The sequence below is a fragment of the Abrus precatorius genome, unplaced genomic scaffold (assembly GCF_003935025.1).
Source record: "Abrus precatorius isolate BTA unplaced genomic scaffold, Abrus_2018 Scaffold10, whole genome shotgun sequence".
NCBI lineage: Eukaryota > Viridiplantae > Streptophyta > Magnoliopsida > Fabales > Fabaceae > Abrus > Abrus precatorius.
The window spans coordinates 22599507-22621540 of NW_020874292.1; the positions used below are offsets into that span (position 1 = coordinate 22599507).

General features: G+C 29.4%; 4 protein-coding genes across 5 annotated transcripts; all 4 read right to left on the reverse strand.

Moving 5' to 3' along the window:
• Positions 1 to 624: 624 nt before the first annotated feature.
• Positions 625 to 2050, reverse strand: LOC113852707. Of its 2 annotated transcripts, none has more exons than XM_027483053.1 (2): positions 1520 to 2050; positions 625 to 1369 (listed from the first exon to the last, which is right to left on the reverse strand). In XM_027483053.1, the coding sequence occupies exons 1-2, from the start codon at positions 2007 to 2009 to the stop codon at positions 1005 to 1007; spliced, it is 855 nt and encodes a 284-aa protein (XP_027338854.1). In that variant the 5' UTR covers positions 2010 to 2050; the 3' UTR covers positions 625 to 1004. The 2 variants fall into 2 exon arrangements, with proteins under 2 accessions (XP_027338854.1, XP_027338853.1); XM_027483052.1 differs by having other exon boundaries at positions 729 to 1372; positions 1520 to 2030.
• Positions 2051 to 13340: 11290 nt separating this feature from the next.
• LOC113866123 (transmembrane protein 184A-like) lies at positions 13341 to 15919 on the reverse strand. Its single transcript, XM_027501014.1, has 4 exons — positions 15841 to 15919; positions 15178 to 15579; positions 14743 to 15033; positions 13341 to 13870 (listed from the first exon to the last, which is right to left on the reverse strand). Exons 2-4 carry the CDS (start codon positions 15562 to 15564, stop codon positions 13661 to 13663), a joined length of 888 nt encoding a protein of 295 aa, XP_027356815.1. The 5' UTR covers positions 15565 to 15579; positions 15841 to 15919; the 3' UTR covers positions 13341 to 13660.
• A 2511-nt stretch (positions 15920 to 18430) lies between these two features.
• On the reverse strand, positions 18431 to 19606 carry LOC113852061 (disease resistance protein At4g27190-like). The gene has a single exon (XM_027482319.1). It carries the CDS (start codon positions 19604 to 19606, stop codon positions 18431 to 18433), a length of 1176 nt encoding a protein of 391 aa, XP_027338120.1.
• A 74-nt stretch (positions 19607 to 19680) lies between these two features.
• LOC113852063 (putative disease resistance protein At4g10780) lies at positions 19681 to 21444 on the reverse strand. The gene has a single exon (XM_027482320.1). The coding sequence runs from the start codon at positions 21442 to 21444 to the stop codon at positions 19681 to 19683; it is 1764 nt and encodes a 587-aa protein (XP_027338121.1).
• Between the last annotated feature and the right edge of the window lie 590 nt (positions 21445 to 22034).

Consider the following 22034-nt stretch of genomic DNA (forward strand, 5'->3'; position numbering starts at 1 on the left):
TAAATCAATTAAAAAGTTCTATTACTAGCATATAATTTTCTGCAGATAGATTACAAACACGATTCACAAATTGTTAAATTTATGTAATTACTTAATTCTTTGTATTACACTTTCACTGAAATGGTAGGGAATATATCGAGATCGTGGTTACTAATTTGAAACAAATATGAATAAATAGTTTTTCTAAGCTAATAATTTTTTTTTAAAAAAAATAAATCAATTATGCATTAATTATTTATCGAACATATTTATATATAGGTGATGTATTTAATAAAAAATATGTTAAAGTGAAATAAATAAATTTTACTACCAAACACATGGATCAACCTCTGAATAAACAGTTTTTTTATTATTATATATAAGTATTTTTAATCTGTAAAATATTGCAAAGGATAAAAAGTGAAATATAAAATTTTATTAAAAATTACAAAAATAAATGTTATTTAATGCATTAATTATATTAAATTTTATAATTTATTTATAAAAACTTATATTATAATAATAAATTTAGAAGAAGTTAGTCATACCATATTTTGAAGAGATGATTAGCTGTAAGTAATTAAATCACTTTTTAACAACTTAAATCAACAATCTATAATTTGTGTGCACGTGTGGATTATTTTCAAATAAGCTATATTTGCTTTATTTTTGAATACGATAAAATGAAATTAGAAGCATTTAAGGCATTATCATGCTAATCAGCACATTCCTAAGAGTTTCTCTGTGTGTTTTGCTATTCTAAGCTGAACTTGAACCACATTTTTCATAAGTGGATCACAAGGGAACAAATAAAAGAAATAATGATTGTCATGACTCTAATCCAACCATAAACTTATATGGCAAAAAAAAAGAAAGAATTAAATACCCCTATTGCAAAGACCATTACTCTCTACACTGTAACTACACCTGTTGAAATATTTACAATGTATTTGTTTTTTTGGTAACTATACTATGAATATTCCTACAGAATATGAATGTGTTTTTACAGCAGAAAATGAGTGAGATTAAGCAGCACCACGGTTAATCATCTGCATGTATTGTTCCAAGGATTGTTGTCTTTGCAACCGCATCTCCTCGTTGAACTTGTGTATGAACGCTTCCACGCGCCGATTCAACTCGTCTTGACTCAGAGAGGGTTCTCTCCGCAGCCTCGCAGCAGACGCGCTCACCGTCTTGCTCCCATCGTTGAATGTCTCACACTTGTTCACAGTTGCTTCGGGTGGGCCCGCGTTGCCGCCGCTTTGCCACGTGTCACACTTCTTCATGTGTCGACTTAACGGCATGGATCGACCTTCCGTTATCGCCTTCCACGTGTTCTCCAACGTCTCGTGCCGTTTCACCTTTGCCACCACCCTCAACGCTCTTCCACCTACTAGTCCAAGTAAACGCCATACTTAATTACATGCAATTCGCAAAACGACAACATGCGCTGAAACTGAAACACTTATTCTACCTTTCTTTTTTCTTTTTCTTAATTAATAATTCAGATAAGGGAAAAAATGAGCGAGAAATCTAATACCTTCATAACTGGCTTTAGGCGGTTTCCGGTGACCGAACCTAGCAGAAACGAGAGGTTTCTCGTCCGGATATAGATATTCCGGCGCAATCTCCGTCGAGTCTGTTCTCATCAGCGTCATTCCTTCGTCGATTACTTTCTTCTCTTCCTCATCCCCCTCATCCTCTGCTTCTTCAACCGCGTCTGATCCGTTAACCAGCACGGCCTTCATTTCCAGAAGCGGCGGTTCCGGAATGACGTGCACCGGAGGAGGCGGAGGAGTTGGTTCGGGAGGGTGGTTGGGTTCGGCGGAGGAGTGATTGAACCTGGAGGAGGCGACGATGGAGATGATGATGGCGTTGAGGATGACGTAGAGATAAGGAGGCTTGAAGCACAAAAGGAAGAAGGTCCACAGGATAGGTAGGTTGGTGGTGGCGAGTGGAAGAGAGGCTTTGAGCCCCAACGCGGCGAAAACAACGGCGACGGAGATGAGAAGAACTTTCCAAGAAAACATGTTTGTTCGCCGGAAAAGTTAATAAGCTTTCAAGTGTTTGAGAGTGAGTGAGAGATAGAGAAGAGAATTTATAGAAAATGGAGTGGAGGGACGCTAGTCATGATGGAATCTGAACCGTTGGATACATGGAATCGATTAATGTGTATGACGTGGCTACTCGTGTAGGACCCTCTTGCTCTCGGTTTACTTTGCTTGGTCACTGTGTGGACTGGGAACTAGGCACCTTCCATATTTTTCTTCTTTTTTCTTTTTGTGAAGAAATTAATAGATATTATTAATTATGAAATGGTAGTTAATAGTAGATGTAGACTACATTCTTATTCTATATAATTATAATTATTACTAAAGTTGATGATGGTGGTGGTGGAGCCGTTCACCGCTGAGCCCGTCCAGCGTATTGAACCTTCTTAATTATATTGACCGATTAATCACGGAAAAGAGAAATGGTAATTTAAAGGTGGATTGGTAAGCTTCTGAATTAAGTTATCAACAAGCTACAACGATGAATTATAATTTAGGACATATCAAATCAAACAAAGGATAAGTAAAGAATGGTTTATGATATAATTATGAGAAGTGGGGTGATGAATTATAATTTATTAGGACTTTTTTTTTTCCGGATAAATACATATATTTCACGAAAGGAACGTTGTAGATTGACTGGTGCCTGGTGGATTCGGTAGAATGGCGACAGAAAAGGAACGGGTTTGGATATTTGTAACTTTTATTAATTTGTCCATAATCCAATTGACTTATAGTTAAAGAAATTTCAAAACAAATAGTCTATAGAAGTATATTATTAGATATAATTAAATTTTCAAAAATTCAAATTCTTAGTTTTTAATTTTATCTAAAGATAATGTATTATTGTATAATCAGACCAAATAACCTAGATTCATTCTCTTCTTCACAGAATTCATGAAAAATATACTTAATAATAACAACAATAATAATAATGTATTATTAATTAAACATAATTTCTTATTTGTCGTCAATTTGAGTAATGCCTATTTTTATATTTGATCATAATTTTATATATAATGTTATTTTTATTTGTTTAACCAATAAATTCTAACAGTATATTATCTAAATTATTCCCATCAAATCTTATAAAATTAAATGATGATAAAAAATAATTCTTATATATTTTAAAATAATGTATTACGTTAAACTTAATATATATGTTGGAGGAATAAAAAATAGATTAATATAAAATTTTAGAAACATAACTTATAGGATATAAATTTTTTAACATAGGAAAGTTTTAAAATAAAATTATTTAATAAAATATAATTAAATAATATATATAAAAAAAAACAAATTAATACGTGTGTGTCTGATTTATTCTCAATAATCAATCAACCGTTACTCAAGGAGGCTGCACAAGGACCCGCAAATGCTGATGCTTTGTGTGTGGTTCAAGGTTTTCCCTTCGCATGTGGCTTAAATAATTTTAAAATTTAAAAACATTTAAGATTAGTTATTAAATATATTGCATATATTATGTTAAAAATTAAATATTTTTTAATAAAATTATATATATATATATTTTGTTATCGTAAAGCTATAAAATTTATTTTATTTATTGAGTCATTTATCTCAATAGCGGAAATGACTGAAAATATTTTTGTGTCGTTTAATTTTTTCGCAATTTATTTTTAAATTTTTTTAAACAATAAAAAATTTATTTAAAGCAAAAATATATCAACATAACAGAAAATTGACTATTAGTATTTGTTTTAGAAATTAAAATAAAAGTTTATACTAAATTTAAACTTAAGTATATATACTAATAAAATTTATATATCAAAATTAAGCATATGAGAAAAAATAATTATTGTTCCCATCACCAACTTTAATTTTTATTTAGATTAAAAAAAAAACTTTCTCAACAGTATTGACTCTAAATTTTGATGTTAACTATTTATCGTCATACGACATCTCTCGTCTTTAAATTAAAGGTGTGTTTTCTTTTCATTATTAGAAGTACTTAGTAATTAGTAGTAAATTTAATTTAATTTAAAATTTTATAAAGACAAATAATTAGTTAAATGTAAAAAATAAATAAATGTAACTAATGGCCAAAATTAAAATATACTATTATTTTAAAATTTATGAAGTGTAACTAATCCTTTTTCTTTTCTTTTACATATATTAATTGATTAGACAAATTATCATAACTCAACAATCTTGTCGCTCCTTATATATGTTCAGCTGATTAATTTAGATTAAATGTATATTTTTGTCATTTTATTGGACGTTAAAAATATTGATTAATATACAGTTAAGTCGCTTTTGTAAACAAAACAAGTGTAACGTCAACAACCCCCCACGTCAACATATGTAGATGTTGCTATATTAGCCAATTTTACTAGTATATATCACTCTTTTTATAAACTGATTACAGATAATGAGGTATAACTTCTCCAGAAAGGGATTTGTTTACGTCAACCTAGAAAGCATGGGAGCTTTAGTGTTTCAAAATTGGAAAAAAGGATATTGTAAATTATTTTGACATGAGTGATAGTTCAAATTCTAATCTTTCATGTCTAATTAATTATGTCTGACTATTCCATGTAGCTTTGCATTTACCTCATTTCTTTTTATGCAATGTTTGCGGGTTGCGAAGCAGTTCATATATATATATCGCAGCATATTTAATGAAGATGGGCAACATGTGACATCATTTTAAAATACTTTATTGTAAGAGATTGAAGAGTGTCGTATCAAAATATCAACATAAAATGCGAAAGAAACATGCTAATTAAAATACTACATTACTTGCTATTGTAATATATAAAGCGTATTGTTATTTGTGATATTTGTCAATATTAATTTAACTGATAAGATTATACATTTTAATGTTTTCTAAAAAAGTATATGATAAATGATCAGAGATTAAATTAAATTTGGCGTTATAATATAAATACTATTAGTATATACGCATAAAAAAAATACTCTTGTAACAAAGGATTAATAAAGTGGCGTCAACTGCAAGTGCGTGCATGCATCATATCACATTCCACTTGTTCTTACAGGAAATAATCATGAGATAACAAAGTGCGTTAGTTATGATCATATTGAAAAAAAAATCGTATAGGGTGAATTTAATAAGTAATCAATTGCGTCTATTTTATGCATTTGACTAACTATACAATTTTGTTTAGAGTTGTTTTCGGAAGAAAATAACAGAATTTTATTTTAAATAAATATTTTTTAAAATAAAATATAATTAACATATTAATATAAATTTTATCATCATAAATAATATATAATTTGTTAATTTAAAATTAAAAAATAAGTCCTCTTCTCCAATTTGTTTTTCCAAACTGTCCTTACTTTACTCTTCCCTCTCTCTTTCTGGCTTAAACTTGAAGATTATCCAACAAAATTGGACATGGACGGTCATCATAGTTTTCATGCAAAATGAAGTCAGCAAGGCATAGGAAGAATATTGACTTCTGGTTAGGGAACAAGGCTTGCACAAGTGGATATATCAGTTCCATTGTTTAAATAATTAAAATCAATATTATGCATAAGATTACTCTTTTTTTTTTGTTTTATTTTGCTACATATACATATCCCAAAACTCACTCAAAAAATAGATAAAAAAACTAAAAATTGTCCCAAAATTGTTTAAAAAACATTTTCTAGTCGATATGCAAGTTGGTTACATATATAAGCGACATTCATATCTTTTTTTTTTTTTTTTTTTTTTTTTGTCTATTCGATATTATATTCCTAAGTGAGTATCTTAGCGGGTGACGGGTGGGCCATCTTTAAAAAGAGAAAAGAAGATAAAAAAAGAGGAAGGTGTAGTGTAGTAAGGTCATTAATTCCGAGCAAAGAGGATTAAAAAATTGAATGTTGTTTATAATATCTGAGAAAAAAGACAATATAACCGATTGATAATGACAAACCAAAATCTTAATTTGGACTTTTCAAACCGTAATTTGAGGAGGTTCTGGATGAAATATGCACACCACAAGCAGAAGCGGATTGGTTTTGTTTTGGTGCAGAGGGACAGTTTCCCACTTGGAAAGGCACAAATCTAAACTCTACCACCTGGTTTCTCCAGTTAAGAGATAAAATGGTCGGTTCAATAAAAAAACAAAAAGCATTAAACTTGAGAGCTTTCTTAACTTGATCCCTCTAATTGACTCCTCGTCTTGTTAGTTTAAAGGACGAAATTGCCTTGCAATTGCACAAAAAGTAGACAAAAACTTGCGTGTAATGCTGCCAAGCTCTACGGCCAAGGTAAAGAAACCCTTTCAACAAGATATTCCATATCTAAATATTAAAAAAAAAAATTCATATTTTCATATTATATATAAACTACTTTTATCTTGATAACTTTTGTGTGGTTGAGAGAAAAGAAAAGAAAATTTTAAAACAAATTAAATAAAAATTTTGAATTATTATTTCTAGAAAAAGTATTTTTTTTCTCCTCTTTATTTTTTTAAATAAATAAAAAATATTATTATCTATTTTTTTTTTTTTACTTTGTCCAAACTAGCCTTTAGTATTTTACAAGAGCATATTAAACCAAGGTGCTCTGGTCATTAAGTCCCCGAACCAACATTCTCCGTGAATTTGGCAATAATATAATTGTATTTATCATTTTTATGTATTTTGATGATGAAATTAAATTTTAGTTCATAGATATTGAAGAGTATGGAAGTTTAAAAAATATTTTTGGGTACGTCGTAGAATTAACTAAAGAGTAAATGATGATAATTAAATTAACGATGCTTGCGTATTTTCATGTGAGATATGAAAAGATATTAAAAAGCAAACGCGTCGTGATTTAGCAAAAGAAAAGGTGGGAAATTGATGGGGTTTAAGAGAGAGTTTGTGTCGGCAAAAGAACTGCAGCAGAAGCGGCTTCAACATTATCCTGGAAATTAATGGAAGATAATTATCATCAATCGACTCCTGTTTTAATTGAGAGCCTATTAACGAAACAGTTGTAGGCATTGGAGTCCATAACTGAGTAATAATATATTATCCTTCGACCACACCGAAAAGGATAAGCACGAGTCCAAGTTTCAGATTGTCAATATTGAGTAGTCAAGAGGGGAAACCTATGGATAAATAGGTAATATGTAGGGCCATTATTATTTAACTCTGTTAGCTTAGCTGGCGAGTAGATTAATGGCAGTTGGTAACGTTGAGATCATACACTAATTCATTTGCCTCATTCTTCCTTCTTATGCGAATGCTAAAGACAGAGATCATTAAATAGACATAGACTGTTTGATTTGTCGGGTTGAGATTATGGTAATTTGGCAACTGAACAAACGAGTAATTACGTGGAATGGTCCGTTAGTATTCGCTGTATGGTCAAAAAAATTAAAAGGATAGAGTAACGGTAACGGTTAGTAAGTATACACGTTTGAAGTGAGGAGCGTGGTGGGTGCTGTAGCTCGACACCGTTTCCATACACCGCCCATTGCTCAGGAGAAGCACAGCTGTTAGGCTCAGCAGGTCACAGCTAGGGGATATTTCTTACGTTGTTCTCTCCCGCTTATTGCCAATTAACAATTTAGGGTTTTGGTTTTATGATTTTTTCCAACATCTTAAATAATATACTTTTCATTTTGTATTTTTCTTCTTGAGTAATTACTTGATTGGTAGTTGAATATTTTGGTAAGCATGACATTATTTCCTCTTAATAATTCTCCTAACACTTTCTATTTGCTCAAATAAGAATATTAAAGAAAAAGGAAAATATTTTTAATATTAATATCTAAAATTTTAAAAATATTTAATATTTTTCTGATTAATAAGTAAAGTGATTGTTGAAAAATCATTATGAGAAAATCTAGTTATTTTTATTTCAAAATGTTAGTAATTTTGTTTTAACCAGTTAAAAAATTTAAGATAATTTGTTAAATATGTATAGCACTAGCCATAGTGTGGAATCCCGAGTCTAGACAGAATTTGTTAAAAACCATTAATTTGATCTATTTAAATATAGGTCTATGGATGTTTTTAGGAACTGATTTCTAATTGAGCATGAAAATCGTATGAGTGTATAAAGAGTTTTTGGGGAGGAAGCAAATTTAAGAATGATATTTTTTTTAATTAATAAAAAATTACTTAAATTATTATAATTTTATTTAAAATTTATTTTTGAACTTTTAATCATATAAAATAATTTATAAAATTATTGTAATTAATTTTATTTAATATTTTTAATAGACAATAAGACTAATTTATTTAATTTTTGTTAAATATTATTAATTGTCCATAAGTTTTTATTAATTTTAATTTTAAAATATTTTTTTTAGTTAAAGCAACTGATATTAAAATCATTAATATTATTATATAAGCTATATATGCATTTGAAAAAAAATAATTTATTCATTTTATATAATTAAGAATATTAATTAATTTATTATTATTTTTATCTTATAATTTATTTTAAGATATTTAATCTTAAAAATAAATATAATTTATCAATATCTAAGAAATTATTACATTTCAAAGATGTTTTTATTTTTCTTTCAAAATTATACTATCTAGTACCTTTGACTTTTAATACTAAATCAAAAATAAAAAATATTTTCATATATTTTAAATTGTTCAAATTTACTTTAAAATGTGGTAATTATTTTATTTACAATGTATAAAAAATAATCAATTTAAAATAATTTTTCAGGAGATTATATAATTTCATTCTCAATAATTTCATGAAATTATTTCTTTATACAGCTAATATGTTTTTTTAATGAAATTTAGGCTCTATATCCATTTCAAAAGTAATTTTTTTGATAAAAGTTAATTCATTTTTAAATCTATTTTTCTATACCTTTTAAAAAATAAAAGAAGACCTTTTAATTGTTCAATTGCATCATCAATACACATATTTTTTTGTCGCAATCAGGCAGTCACAATGGTACGGTAAAAATGTGGTTAAAAAAAATATCTTTTAAGAATAAAAACGTTTCCTAAAAAAATCAGAAAAGTCGCCACCAAAGTTTATTAAAGAAAACATTAAAAAAATTTTGAAAATTGATCTTTGAAACAAAAAATAAGTCAAGAAGTCATTTACATATAGGAAAGGTATTAGCATCCTACAACGTCTATTTTTTTAAAAAAAGTTACCTTAAATTAATTGTGTAAAATTTATTTTAATTTTGAAAAATATTTATTTAACCCCTAAACAATAATTATTATTATTATTTTATTTTAAAAGAAGAAAAATCATTTATTAAAATGTTGATGGATACCTTAAAAAATATTATTTTGACTTGACGGGTCTGATTTCCTCTCCTACGTATCCCCGAGTGTAATAGAAAACTCAAAACCACGTAATTCTATATAAAAATTGCAAAGTTGGTTGATTAAAACTAAACTTAGTAAAAGAAAATTTGTTTTGAGATTAAAATTATTTTCATAAAATTATAATGTTTAGGATACAAGATAACGCGGTTATACATGTATCCTACGAGAAACAATATAGAGGATGAAGGAAGATCACACAATTATATTGTAAATCGTTAAAAATATTTTATTTGTAAATGAAGTATTTGGATTTTAATTTTGATTATAATTAATGTTAAAAGAGAATTTAAGATAGCGTAAGTTACACATAAATCTTTTATAATTTTTAGACAATTAAAGGTAATGTAAATCACACATCGATATTATAAAAATAAAATAAAATAAAAAATCAAATATTTAGTTATTTAAATTATCAAAATTAGCAATATAACTTAAAAAAAAATTATATATGAAATTAATTCTATTTAATAAAAAGATTAAATATATTTTAATAAAAAAGTTTATTATTATTTAATTAAAGGATTAAACTTCTTTTGATAAATTTATAATACATAGAACCTAAAATAATGTTAATACACAAAGGTTTTATCAATTTATAGCACATAGCGGTAGAGTAGTTACACGTTAATGTTATAAATAGATACAAATATTTTATTATTTATTTATTTAATATTAAATTTCATCATCAAATATTTAAAATTATATAATATGATAAAAGATAATAATATTAAATAATATAAATAAATTATTGAAATGCAAATAGTAGAATAATAAAAAAATTAGGATTAAATCAATTATAATTATTTTTTATTATTATTCTAATTACTATTTTTTTAAAAAAATAAAAAAAATATATAAATGAGATTAAGGGAACTGAATAAAAAAAAAAAAAGAATGAAATATTTTATTTAACATAAATGAAATATGAGATAGATAAACATTTTCGGATAAAAGATGAGTAAAAAGTAATAATAGAAAAAGAAAAAAAATAATCTTGATTAATAAATAATAATAATATTAATATATATATATATATATAAAAGAAAAATAAAGTCAAGTTGGTCTCATATTTCTCTGTTTCCCCGTTCTTTACCATATACCTATTATAAAATATATAAAAAATGAAAAAGAAAAAGGCATGATTTCATTGATTTGAAAGGCTTACTTTATGTGTGTGTATAGCATATCCAGTGTAGGTATCGGGTGAATATTGCAGTGTCTCCAGCCTTGCACTTTTGTTTACGTTAAATTAAATAAATAAATAAATAAATAAATAAAAATATAAATAATGGTATATGTAAGTTTAGCTTCTTTCTTTATCTTATTTCACATATCCACACCCAGCAAAAAATTATATAGCTAACTCTACTTTCTCAGCTTTCTCGTTTTATCTTAGATTCACGTTCATTAAGCAAACTTTTCAAACCTTGCAGCCAGAAAACAATACAAGCGATACTCACAATGAAGAAAAGAAATACTTGGTAGTGGTGAGATAATAGAAATAATATTTTTCCTTCTCCTCTTTAACTTTTGATCCATATTTTCTTCTTCTTCTTAATATTCTTCCACTCTTGATTTTTAAACCCTCTCTAATAACCTTGCTTTCTTGATTTTTCATTCCCTCTAAAAATTGTTCTCTCCTCTCTGGAAAATTTTTGCTTTCTTTTTTAGAAGAAAAAACCATCCTTCTAAATTTTTTACTTTGGATTTTATGCTGGTCATTTAGGATTTTGTACAAAACACAAAAAATCTTAAGATTTCCTTTTCCATACTTAAAAATGATTGTTAATGTTGAGGTATAAGCCTGTACAATGCAGGGCTTTCGTTTCCAGAACCAATCTTTTTTTTTTCAAAAATTGTCTATTTTTCTATAAAATTTTATTATTTTATTTTTATATATTTTTTAAAAAGATTAGAGGCAATCCCTTGAAAGAAAAATGATTGGTAATCACATTTTATATTATAAATTTTTATTAACCAAATTAACTGCAAATAATCTTTCATACTAAATAATCATTTCTAACAAAAAAATTAAAAATTTCAAGATGATTTAGTTGTTAAACAATTAGCTTCATTTTTATTTTAAGATAATCACTAAGTTTGAAATTTTATAATTTTCTAATTTTCAATATGACTTTTTCAACGTGTTTATAAAAATTATTTAAGAATTAAGTTATGTATATGATCTTGTAATATTTTTATATAAAATTAAAAATTATAATATATAAAGTATTGAATATATAACTAAGTTAAAATAATAAAAGTTAATTGTCAACAAAATGAACTTAATTATCTTATTTTGATATCTCGATTTATCCTTTGATAAATATCTATGTTTAATTTTCAAATTTTGATGCTTTTTTTTTTAACTTATACAAATTATTTTAAAATTAATAAAATAAAAAATAGACTTAGTTTGAGATCAATCTCTCAATTAAAGAATATACCAACAAAATACATCAACAAATAATAATTTTTAAATTTTTAACTTTTATGGTCTTACCTTCAACATACTCAAAAGAAATATATCAAATGTTAATATTGACAATAAACTAGCTTCTTTCACCGCTTTAAATAAAAACAAATAGTAATATAATTATAAAAGATAAGAAAAAAATAACTGGATATTAACTAATGACATTCAAATTAAATATTAAATTAAAGAAAAATTTAATAAAAATTAAAAGAGTAGAGAATAGTAAAAAAAAAAAAAAAAATAGATGTAAGAAGAATATGATTAATATTAAAAAATTATTTTTTGGGGACCTAAGCTGCTTGGGCTTCACCAATGAAGGGTGATAGTATGATAGTTTTTTTTCAAAGAAAAATGCTTTTGCAAAATGTTTTATAAGCTTTTTATGTTTTTTCAAAAGCTACAGTTTTTTAGCTTATGAAGAAAGAAAATGATTTTTTTTATTTTTCTAATTATTGTAAATCTTTTATGTTTTTTCAATCAAACACTTTTTTATATAATAAAAAAACAAACAACACGTGTTAAAATAATTAGACCAATTTCAACTTGATACCAAGAAGTTGATGATTGTGTTGAAGCCATACCACAATTAGCTAGTAAAAATGAAATTCCGTGTCTTATAAAGGTCAAAACCAAGTCAGGGCCCCTCATTTGAACGTTTCCAACGACAGAAAATTGATTACAAAAAAAATAAAATAAAATCGATTGCAACAAAAATGTCTCATCATTAAATGTTTTCAATTATCAAATGTGATATTTAACTCCACCGGCAAATTGAGATGTCACTAATGGTATATGCATATGTCTGCATAAGTTCCTTCAAAGCATTGCGTGAGTGGTGCTACTCTCAAATGAGAAAACTCCTCCGGTACCACATTCCACATTCTTTTATATCGATGAACCCCAGAGGCATTCCAACTATAATGTCATCAAGGTCATCTTTATTATGTCTAATGGTGTTCTGTCATCATAACCCAAAAATACATTCTATTTCCACATCAACCATATGAGAAAACCAGTGGGAGAACTATTTGATTGTTAAATTAACATGGGTTAAAGAAAATTATCGTTTTGAAGAACACCGTCATAACTTTGCCGTCCGGGTCATCATAATCAAAATTGTCATATTAAAGAACTCCAAACGCCCAGACAAATAAGGAAAAGAACCCAGTTGCTGTTGTGTCATCAGGGTATGTGCTTTTATAGGCGCAGGGTATATTTAGAGGATGTTGCGGTTGCACGTGAGAAAAGATGCTCTAGGCGGTTGATAATAAATAAGAGGTGAAATAACATTAAGAGTTACGTATGCCATAAATTTGCCCATGGAGATTGTTAGGAGTTCGGAGAGAGGGAAGGCACAAGTTGTTTAGGATAGTTAATGTAGTTATTAGTTAATTAGAAGGGGTAAGATAAAAGATGTATGTGAAAAGGCATTCACATCTATTATCACTTGAAAATTGAGTATTAGTTCTTTGTAAAAGGAGCAATCCTTTGTGAAAGAGAAACCTCTGAAGGAGAGCTCTCTCTCTCTCTCTCTCTCTCTCTCCTTTGTACTCATGTTGGAATCAATCAAAGAAATATATTTTTCTTTCCCCTTCTCTATTTTCTAATTCAAGTATCTAACACAGTAATCACAACAATAATTATCATAAGCAAATTGCCATCCGCTAGATAGTAGATAGCAAGTGATGAAATAAATCCTTTAGTAGGGCAGGAAAATTACAGCAAGAAAGAAGACGAAATCTTCTAAGAGGTTATGGATGGGACCTTATACAGTACGAATAATATTCTTTATATAAAGAAAATTGGCATCAATGTTTTCATGTTTCTAAAAAAGAACTCTCACATACATCCCTACAACTGACTCTCTTTCTTTGACCATACCATATCACTCATTTTTCTTGTTTTGTTTAAGCATTTGCTCAACTTGCCCACTATATGGTGCAGCATGATAAGCATACTGTTGAAGAACAGAAAAGATAACCATCTCTAGACATACCAAAATATTCTGCATCGCTTCCTCAATATGCTCCACATCTAACTTCAAATGACGAGATTGAAGGATGCCCATTGCTGCTAAGAAGTCCAGCAACATTCCCTGCATATGACCATAGAAAATTCGTTAATTTCATGATAACAGCCCTAGGTAATGATACCGTTGTACATGAAGGATAACATGCAAAGAATTGAAGGTAAAGGTAAAAGGCAAACTGATGAATCAAGCAAACTGAAGGACAAAGTTATAAATCCATATTGCAAAATGTAACTGGCAAATCAAGAAAAGGAAAGACCCCTACGTCAAACAATTCTTGACAGAAAGTAACTGATAGGATACTGAACATCAAAATCCAAAGCTGTGTAGTGTTCAAAATTTGAGGCAAAAGTTAAGACCCTTAATTCTTAAGAATATCACAAAAAATTCACAAAACTGTTAGAGTTTTGAGTTTTGACTTGTCATAAGTAGTAGACAACCTCTGCAGAAATTGAAGTTAATTAAGTTAAATGATTTACTAATTTTATCCTTTGTCATCACTGGTCCCAGAGAGCTTGAGACCATGCAAATTGACTCTATCGGTAAATGACTTTGCCTCTTCATTTAATGTAAATATTCCCCCAAACTACAACACAATAGGAGTTTATGTTGCAAAAATAATAAACTTTAGTTCGATCGAATGTTTTTACAAAACAACCAAGCCTTTTTCTACTAGGTGGAGCTAGCTACAAGTATTAAATAACATCATAATGTCATATAATATAAATCAATTTTATAGACAAAGTGTCAAACTATTGACTTCAAAATTCTTCTTAATTGTTTCACCTATAGTATTCTTTTTTATATTTCCCTCTACCTCTAACACCATAATCCAGTAATCCACTACTATTTTTGTGTGTGTGTGAGCTCTAAATCTTTTCTACAAGGTCATTGAACTCAGCTAGCCTGAATACCATATAAAGGATGATAAAGTTCACCTGCCAAAAGCAGAAGAAAACAATTCCTTTGATGCATAGGAACTTCGCTAGAGGTTTGTGTGGTGCCAGTTCTTTTGCAAACACATGGTAAAAGACCACCAGAGAATACAAGGCCAACGACACAGAAATGTTGAGAATGGCAGTGAATATCCAGCTCAACCAAGTTGGATACAGTCCAAGTAGCTGTAATATAATCATCAAAATGGAACACACTGGGCGGATGACAACAAACTGCCATGTCCAATATTTTAGAAGCTTCAGAGTATGGTGGTTCAGCCGAACAGTATGAGGCTGCAGAAGATAAATTAACACTATTGTTAATACCATGACATCACCAACACATCATATGCATCCATGACCATTCACAAAAGTTGTGTGGATACTCATTCAACCATAAATTCACCACAATTCTAAGTGTGCAGAAGCAGGCCTTACCTGAAAGAGTGTCATTGGAAAAGAGTGGTGAATTTCCCTGCCTTTAATTTCATCGGGTACAATGTTTCTACTAATAGATATGTTCAAGTAACTATACATCAAAGCCAAAAACTTGGCAATGACGAGAGCTTCATAACATTCTTTAACAGACTCCAAAAAGGTGAAAAACTCCTTGCTTCCTCTAATATCCAACAGACCCACAAAGGAGACAAGTGCATAGAGAGGAGCCATAAGGATGATAATGAGAATAGCCTTTTGCTCTTTTGGGTTCTTCCAATAGAAGAGATGCTGAGAAAGTAACTGCGTTGTGAAATGCATGGAAAGCATAACACAAAACGCAGATCCCAGCACAGTAATCTGTCCAGGATTTAGTGCACTTAGATCCATTATTAATCTTAAAACCTGCACAACAAATTCAGATATAGATCAATCATCAAACTAACCCCAAAGAAAAAACCTGGGACCACTCTAATTTCGCCAACAAGACCAAACCATGTTTGTTTGATAACAACCTAGTTCCTCTCGAAATTCACGTACATAAGGATCACTTTGATTTGGAAAAAAAAAATAGACAAGTTTCCGGTTCGGAAAAGAAGTAAAAAGCAATTTTGATTTATGATAAACCAAAGGGACAAGGAAAAATGGCACTTCAATGAAACTCACCTTAATCGACGCGGCCTGAATAGTTTGACTCGAGCTTCCTTCAATGGCATGGAAGTGAAGAAAAGGTTTATTGAATGATAATTGTGTCAAAGTAAATTGAGATACGTGGCACCAAAAACATCTTGCCACGCTGCTATTGATTATTGTCAGCATCTTTGTGTGCTTCTTGAAATTTCTTACGCTTGATTTTATTTTATGTTATCGTGTATACGAAAATACAAAATAAAATGGCCTAAACTTAATTTAACATGGAGGATCCTTCTCATTTACGGATAATGTATTAGGTGAAAAAAAAAAACTAGTATCGTAAATATTAAATTAAATTATAAATTTAATTTCTATTCATAACATGTTTTTTAAATAAAAAGTTATAATTTAGTCCATGTATAAATATTTTTATATTAATCATTATCATTAAAAGCATGATAGCGACGTTAAATAAAAATACGAAAATATAAAAAAATAATTATATAAAAATTAAAATGTGACTAGATTAATTTATAAACAAGTATCAAGTATAAAAATTAAATATATACTTTAACAAATAATAAAAAAATTTAAAATTAATTTTACAAAATAAACAAAGTACTAAATGAAAAATTTACAAAATTTTAAGAGACTAGAAATATATTTAAGTAAACTTATATTTAATGATATCTCACATCTCAAAAATTATAATTTTTTTAAATATTCTATGAAAATTAATATACAATAAAAATTTTAATGTTAATACTTGATTTATTCATTTGAAGATAAAATAAGAGATAAAAATAAAAAAATATTAATTCTAACTTTTAAAAGTAAATTTAAACAACTAATTATAGTAAGCTTTTATTGAAATGAAAAATATTTATTTACACTTTTATAAATTTAATATAATGCATGCATTTTCGTCAATAAAATTTTTTCATTTTAAATGTTAAAACTCAATTCAAATGATTAAGATTAAAAGAATATTATAAAATAAAATAATATTTTTTTCAGTCAATGATAAGTATATTTTGAATACAAGATTAACAAATTCAACACTAAGAACTCAAATTAATATTTTTTTTTTATTTTATATGTTTATCTTTTATTATACATTAAGAATGAATAAAGTATGAATATTAATATTTTGACTATAATTTTTATTGAAGATCAATTTTTATAAAATATATTTAAAAAGGACTTTTTTCTTAAAAAAATTAATATCTTTAGAATATGATATAAGCTTGCTTAAAGATATAACTTTTAGTTTTTAAATATTTTGTAATTTTTTCATTTGATACTTTATATTTTTTATTTAAATAAGTTTATAATTTTATTTTTATTTTTAGTTTGAATACATATTTGATTCTTATAGTTGATATTTATTTATAAATTAGTTTCTATATGTAAAATTTATGTTTTAGTTCATATTTATGAGTTACTAAAAAAATTTGAATTTTGAATTTTGTTACTTATGGTGATGAAACTAATGTAAAAAATAATGGTAAAGCTCTTTCAACCACGAGATGATTCAGGTTCCTAAACTTCTTTTCAAATTATTTTTCTTCCTTAAAGTGGAGCTTATAAGTGAGGGCAAAATCCGTTGTTGTTCTTAGTCATTTGGTGTATAAAAGGAAAAAAGAAGAAGTACCTTGAGTTCATTGAGATACTAGAAAAGCATGGCTTGTTATACACCAGGATTTTAAGGGAATACGACAAGACTGTCACTAAACAAGAGTTTAATATATGTTACATTTAGAGATGAGAAAACATTGCTTGATGACATAATTTATTATTGTCTCGACGCATTAGAGGAGGAATTTGTTGTTATTCCTTAACAAAAAAGGAGACCTTTTCTTCATAGATAATTAAGTGGCACTTTATTCCAAAACATCATTTGATTGACTTCACAGGTTTTTAACTGTAAATCATATATCATATTGATATAGTGGTAGATTAATTTTTAAATTAATAATTAGTTTTACTACTATAAGATGTGAAACTCAATTAAAAAACTAGTTTTACTGTTATTATTAGCAAAACTCTATCTGCGTGACATGTGTCATTGAGAGGAAGTTTCGCCCGTAACAGTGACAAAACTTAAGTTAAAAATATGTTTGGTCAGTGTAAATGATGAAATTGGTGATGGTGTGTCTAAAAATACTCCAAACAAGAAAATTATTTTGATAAAATTATATTTTAATAAATAGTTTATAAAAAAAATATATTAAAATAAAAAAGGCCCCAAAAGATCAGCAAAACAAGGGGTACAGCTCTTAAATGAAAACAGCCTCGTGCTTGAATTGATGATGCTGGAAATGTCAGAAAAGAAAAGGAACAAGATCATGCTTATTACGAACATATTGGTGAAAATAGTACACAAGGCAAAATGAAGAAACGTGTGAAATTTTCAAGGGATGAGAGGGCTGTAACTTGTAAGACCGATATTTTTACCTGTGAGATATTGGCAATGCTTATTATGATTTCTCTCACAAATAACAAGCTTACTTTTTGTTAACAAACTTATAAATATTTAAATACAATGGAATAATTTATAGAATTACTATTCGTGGATGAAGGTAACGTATAAATGCCAATGAAAATCAAGAGAAAACATAAATTATAACGAGTGTACGTGGCGGCCAAAATAATCATTGGAAGAACTACCAACTTGATCTGACACCATTGGCACCTCTAAGAAATAAGTTTGCATTATTTGCTTGGCAGCAGGTTCATCCCACTCAAGTGAATCCCACCAATATTTTGTTCCTCTAATTTCCAAAGCAGGTGGTACCAATAGTTGCTGGTTAAAGCAGCCTACTGCATCATCCAGATCAAAAGGTAACCTCCTGAGTGCATCACAAGAAATCACATGAACACAACAAAGAGAACCTAAACTGATGAACCCACTATATATATTCTTTAATTTAGGCATAAATTCCAACCTCAACTTTTGTAACTTTGGCAAGAGAATTTTAGCTAAATGAATATTGTCTCCTCCTTCCCAACACATCAAGTCCTGCATACTGTTACAGTGACTGACTCTAATTTCTTCAAGATTTACTAGTTGGAGCAAGAGGGTCCCTGATAATAGATTCTTCAAATTTGGACAGCACTCAACATTGATGATCTTTAGGCTCATAAGTGTAGATGGTGTCACTACTTCACTGCATATCGTCTGCAAATTTATCAAAAATCTCAGCACCAATGTCTCCAGAGTAGATAAATCATTCTTCCCCGGGTCAACAATGTTTTCTACACTGTAACAGCAAACTACTGTACATTTTCTAAGCTTCTCTACATGCAACAGGCAAGTTGTTAGCTCTGTAACATCAGAACAATCAATAAACTTCAACTCAGTAGTATTTGCTGGGATTAGAACTCCTCTTTTTGCAAGGGAAATCCCAAGAAATGCCACACTCCTTTTCTCTGAAACTTCTTGCAGCTCTCCGGGTCCAACATTAAACTTGAACTTGTCCAGCTGAACCCAGTGACCAGATCTAGTATATAGATCATAGAGGTCAAAATACCAGAAATCCACTTCAAGAGAAGATAAAGTTGAGGAGGATATGATTTCATCAATACTGATTTCAGGGCTGGTTGGTGGCAGTGGTATTTGAAAGACTAGAGCATTAGATGCCAATAACTCTTCCAGAAGAGTTAGTGTTGACAGCAAACCAGATGGCAGGATTTGAATCATGGTGTTGGAAATATTCAGCCTTCTCAGGTTGCCTAACTGTTCTGTTCCATGTGGAAGTTCTTTTATGTTACGGGAGCAAGAGAGATCTAAAGCCATTAACTTTATGAGTTTTGCTAAAGAAGGGATTGCTCTTAAGTTCCAGCAATTGCTCACTAACAAGGCACATAGATTCACCAAGTTAGAAACCGATCCAGGCAGGGAATCGATCCAGTGTAAGAGAGATCAAGAATTTTTAGGCTTTGTATGAAATCAAAGAAATTATATGGCATATTTTGAGCAAAAGAATTGTATTGCAATAACAAGGAAGTGACACCTGAACACACTGGAGGATTGCCAAGATAGATATTTTTCAAGTCATTTTTCATTAGTGATACCCTTTGAACATCTTCTATCCACTCATCAATATGTGGAGGTTTTGTCAGTCCACTGCCTGCTTTGACAATGCAGCGCCAACAAGGATCTGTTCTCATGATAGTAATGGCCATATCTCTTATTAAGTCATGCATTTTGACACATTCCACTGCATTTTCAGTGGCATTTTCCAACATGCATGCATATTTCAGTTCATTCAAAATTATTCTCCCCTTTTGTTTGCTTGCTGCTATGTTATCCATAGTACCTAGTATACCTTCCCACATCCAATATTCAATCAATTCATTTGTATCAATGTGATCACCTTCTGGGTACAGAGCACAGAAAAGAAAGCAAGATCTACTTGTGTCATCCTTCAATTTTGTGAAACTGAACTTTAAACGAGAAAAAACTGATTCTTCCATTTGTTCTATATTGACAGTTGAAGCTTTTAAAGCCATCAATGAAATCTCCCATTCTGAAATATCAGTTGCATTTCTCAAGGCACGCCCCACAGTAACAATACCAAGAGGCAAACCCATACATTCTTGTGCCACATGTTTTGCAAGTCTTTGTATATCTGGCGAGGCCAATGCCACATCTCCAACTTTGTCCCTGAAGAGATCCCAAGCTTCATTGTCTGCAAGAACCTTCACCTTCTCATCCCTATCTGTTTCCATGCCTCGGCAAACACTTAACTTTCGAGTAGTTATTAGTAATTTGCAACCATTCTCTATGGTTGGAATGGGTATTCCAACTCTTTCAAGAGAGAATGGTTCCCATAGATCATCTAGAATCAAGGCAAATCTTTTCCTTCTTTCAAAAGCTTCAAAGAGTGCAGCAGCTCTTGTAGTTTCATCCTGAAATCCTGAAAGATCCATATCAAACTTCTCAGCAATAATCTTTTGTAATTGCTCATGGATCATTTCCTTTGAAGCACTAACCCAAATAACACTATCAAAAAGTCTATTCTCTCTTAGTAGACTGTTGTTGATTTCAGTCATGATTGTGGTTTTTCCCACTCCTCCCATCCCATAAACACCAATTTTTCTCACTCTATCATCCATTATGTAGTTCCAAATTCTGTTTAAACTTATCATGGTTGATCCATGTTCCATCAACCTTGCAATGGGAAGAGGATGCCCTTTTCTGGGTGAAGTTTCAGCCAATGTATTATCATCAGCAAACTGACCCTTCTCTAGAACCTCTCTCACCTCGAAGATCTTTTTCTCAATAAGTTCCCCCAACTTCATCCTTGAACAAATATAAATTGGTGAGGGTCCATTTTGTTCAATTTTCCTGGTGAGTTCATTTATTTCACTTGCAATCTTATCAACATTTTTAAGCCACAGTTCTACTGCTGACTTGGGATTCATCCCCTTTTGAAGCCACATTTGATTTAGCTTGGTGCACACATCCACCTTCCGGGCATCTAACTCTTCCTTCAATGATTTGAGCTTGTTCAAGTTCCTTTTGGGTCTTCTAAGGTGCCTAATCTGATGGCCAAGAGATTCATGGAAACAGTTATGTGCACAGAGACAGCTCATTACACCCGCGACTGCTCCAATAATGTTAACAGCCATTTCTAACCCAATTTGTATCTAGTAGAGACACAATCAAACGATTTCCAGTAAGACTTAAAATGCAATGTGTGTACGTATGGTCAATATGAATAAAGAAAAGAATTACAATTTTTTTCACACAACTACAATATACAGTTTAAACTTGGGAGTTAGAAGAATCTATCACTCCATGCAAAAGAACCTCACCATCTAAATCGAACTACTGCTTGCTGCCTATTGAATGAATTGGAAAGACAGTAATTAATGACACATTGAAGAGAAAAGCATAATATTAATAATCAGTTTTCATCATAAAAGGGCCTTTAGACAAAGTTCTAAATAACAAGCAAGAGATAAATCTTTATGTTAAGCTCACCTGATTGGAATTGATCACCAACTGTAATGAACATCAAATGGAGAAATCTTTTGCTTAATGCTGCTTTTGAACAGTAGACGTTGATTTCAAAGTCTTAACGCGTGCACAATCAACGGAACACTACAAGAATTTACTGTCCCAGGGTAGACATTTGATGCCAGTAAGTAATTATTTTCAAAATCGTTATTTGGTAGTATATATTTTAATCTAAATTCAAAACGCGGACTTGCGGCAA

What these genes read in the sequence shown, in the direction of transcription:
- LOC113852061 (XM_027482319.1), bottom strand. Translation starts at nt 19,606, where the DNA reads ATGGCTTTAGATCTCTCTTGCTCCCGTAACATAAAAGAACTTCCACAT.
- LOC113852063 (XM_027482320.1), bottom strand. Translation starts at nt 21,444, where the DNA reads ATGGCTGTTAACATTATTGGAGCAGTCGCGGGTGTAATGAGCTGTCTC.
- LOC113866123 (XM_027501014.1), bottom strand. Translation starts at nt 15,564, where the DNA reads ATGGATCTAAGTGCACTAAATCCTGGACAGATTACTGTGCTGGGATCT. An exon ending in TTCCAATGACACTCTTTCAG is followed by an intron (nt 15,034 to 15,177) that starts GTAAGGCCTGCT and finishes TATCTTCTGCAG; the next exon opens with CCTCATACTGTTCGGCTGAA. An exon ending in TTTTCTTCTGCTTTTGGCAG is followed by an intron (nt 13,871 to 14,742) that starts GTGAACTTTATC and finishes GGTCATATGCAG; the next exon opens with GGAATGTTGCTGGACTTCTT.
- LOC113852707 (XM_027483052.1), bottom strand. Translation starts at nt 2,009, where the DNA reads ATGTTTTCTTGGAAAGTTCTTCTCATCTCCGTCGCCGTTGTTTTCGCC. An exon ending in GCCTAAAGCCAGTTATGAAG is followed by an intron (nt 1,373 to 1,519) that starts GTATTAGATTTC and finishes TACTTGGACTAG; the next exon opens with TAGGTGGAAGAGCGTTGAGG.